Source organism: Drosophila hydei, unplaced genomic scaffold (genome assembly GCF_003285905.1).
Source record: "Drosophila hydei strain 15085-1641.00,03,60 unplaced genomic scaffold, DhydRS2 tig00008121-arrow-pilon, whole genome shotgun sequence".
Classification (NCBI taxonomy): Eukaryota; Metazoa; Arthropoda; class Insecta; order Diptera; family Drosophilidae; genus Drosophila; species Drosophila hydei.
Window position 1 is genome coordinate 1,274,565 of NW_022045832.1, and position 2,550 is coordinate 1,277,114.

Here is a 2,550-nt window from a genome sequence, read left to right on the forward strand (position 1 = left end):
ATAACGCTAAGTGCAATTGCCGGACCCCGCAAAATACATTCCTCGACCGAAAATAGCTGCCCCTACTTAGCTTTGATGGACATAAATCGTTGGACGTTGGACGATGGTACAAACCGATGGATAGATAGACAGATGGATGGATGGATAAATGGATGAGGGTCTGTATGGATGAATTCCTGCTCGGTTGGACAATTATTCAAAGTATTTTCGAATTTGCGAAGCGGCGACAAACAAAAAATAAAAATAAAAATAAAAGAACAAAATTTTGAAAAACAAAAAAGTATTCAGAGAATGGGAACAGCCTCATGCTCGTGCTCTGTACTTCGGGAAAAATCTTTAGCCACAATTTCCGGCATTTCGTATATAAACTAAAAGTATGCCCCGGGCAGCGTTCAGTTCGCTCGGTTCGTTGGACCACGTCGCGTTTTTGTCAAAGTAGCGCAAATTACTTAAAATAAACAACGAAACTATTGGAGCAGCCACCGAGTCCACAGCAAAGCCACAGACATTTCACTCGCCGTTCCTAATTCAATTGCATTTCGCTGCTGTTTGCTGTATTCGCTGAGTCTCGCGCGGCGTGAAGAGCGAAAGAGAAAATAGAAGCTAAAACATGAATTTGAAAATCAATTTGAATTTCGTTTCTATGGCACTTGTCTGCCTTATATCTGTCATTCTGTTGACTCAGACCGTTGGAATCGGGGCAGCCGGATCTGGAGGCGGCGCATGCAAAGAGCTAAGTGAGTGGACCAAAGCGATTTATTTATTACAAAATACTACATTAATGTCACAAAATAAACTCAATAGGCCAACAAATTTCTTTGACTTTGAAATGCAACTTTTAATGAATTCGATTTTGTGCAGAAAATAATGAAATTAAGGAAAGATATAGTATTTTTTAGTATAATTGTTAGTCGATTAATATTTCTATATTTTCATTTCTTTCTGTATTTTAGAATTTTACAATTATTTATATACAATTTCCAAATGGTCTTAAAGCAAATAAGATCTAAGTACCATTCCCTCTCTTTTTTATAATTACATTAAGCTGATTTCTATAGATACTATATAGATTTTCTACCTCTTCCGTCTATCTTCCAATGCCATTGTAAAAGAAATAGTTTTGGCCAATTGCAGCCATTCGCTTGACAAACCACTGCCAAAACTGTTGTCAGTCACATTTGCCATTTTCTTTAGAGACTATTTTCGCTTTTTGCCAGCTGAATTTATGAGACATTTTGTCAAAATTGTATGCGTAATGTGCTCGTTCGTAGAGTAACCAAATTGAATAGCAGCAAATGAGGCGGGGGCAGAGAGTTGGAACTAATTGAAGCAAAGAAAATATGGATACTTTTAATATGTATATAAATCGATTATCCAATTAGTTTGCTCAATTAAGCAGCACGTTTCCCTTTCCCATTTACAGACAATGTTAACTGCTATGTGGGCCGCAACGAGGGCAACTACTGCAACAGTAAGGACCAGACGAAGGCCCTTACCCGTTGGTATCATGACAAGGGCGCCTGCCGGCCCTTCACCTACAAAGGCTGCAACGGCAATCGCAATCGATTCTGCACGCGGGACAGCTGCGAGGCACGCTGCGGCGATCTATAAGTAAAATGAAGCAGACACGCGCGCTTCATCACAATCAATTAGACATTCACTTAGTTATTAAGTTTTCGTATATGTATATTTAAATATATAAGTGCTGAGCACAAACAGAAGCAAGCCAAGCGAACCAAATGAATTTCTCACCTTTGATCGGGCTTCTAAAAGCGCCAAATGTTGACGACAAAATAGACAGGCAGTCAAGTGCTTGCTGTAAGCTGTTAGTACAGCAACAACAGCATCAATACTAACAACAACCACAGCAGCATGTGATAGGACGGCACTTTGCCACGGCCGTTGGCAACTGCCACTAACGCTCAGCGAGTTATGAAAAAAAATGTGCAAGCTGTCAGCGCTTTGACGCCTCGCGTATCAAATATCGCCTTCACATGCCCCATGACAGTGTCACCAATGGCCCGTTGACTTTGATTTTGATGCCGCTGCCGCTGCCGTTGCCGTTGCCGTTGTCGATGCCGTTGCCGTTGTCGATGCCAACGTGAATGCTAACTCTTAGCCCCGAGCTGTGTGCTTTTAGCGCTGACGCACTGCGAGAGAATGCTGGATGTCAGCCGGTCTGTGTCAGAGCTAAATGTCAAGACCACATCAAAGGCCTGTACTCGACTGGCCATTTGTTGTGCTGATATCCTTACGGCTAATTAAAATACTAATACAACATTATCGTATAGTAAAATCATGATTCTCATAGCCGTTTACCTGTTAATTGCTGGAAGACCTTTTAGTGGCAGACCAGACAAACTGGGTTATCGCTGGATCCTGTTGTCCTTTGGCAGCCGTTTGTTTGACCTGTCGCCAGCTAAACAATGTGCCACTGAAAGCGGTTTGCTGCCAACGGGGCGATTGTCGCTGTTTAATTGCTACGCACAAACAACTCTGGCAGTCAAATACATAACGACATCAACAGCCGACGGCACGACATGCCCCTGA

The 2,550-nt window shown here is 42.0% G+C and overlaps 1 protein-coding gene across 1 annotated transcript; it reads left to right on the forward strand.

Annotated features, from left to right (window-relative positions):
* The first annotated feature begins 388 nt into the window (after nucleotides 1-388).
* LOC111604240 (major allergen Ani s 1) lies at nucleotides 389-1,727 on the forward strand. The gene is made up of 2 exons (XM_023322223.2): nucleotides 389-737; nucleotides 1,424-1,727. Exons 1-2 carry the CDS (start codon nucleotides 611-613, stop codon nucleotides 1,609-1,611), a joined length of 315 nt encoding a protein of 104 aa, XP_023177991.1. The 5' UTR covers nucleotides 389-610; the 3' UTR covers nucleotides 1,612-1,727.
* The last annotated feature ends 823 nt before the right edge of the window (nucleotides 1,728-2,550 follow it).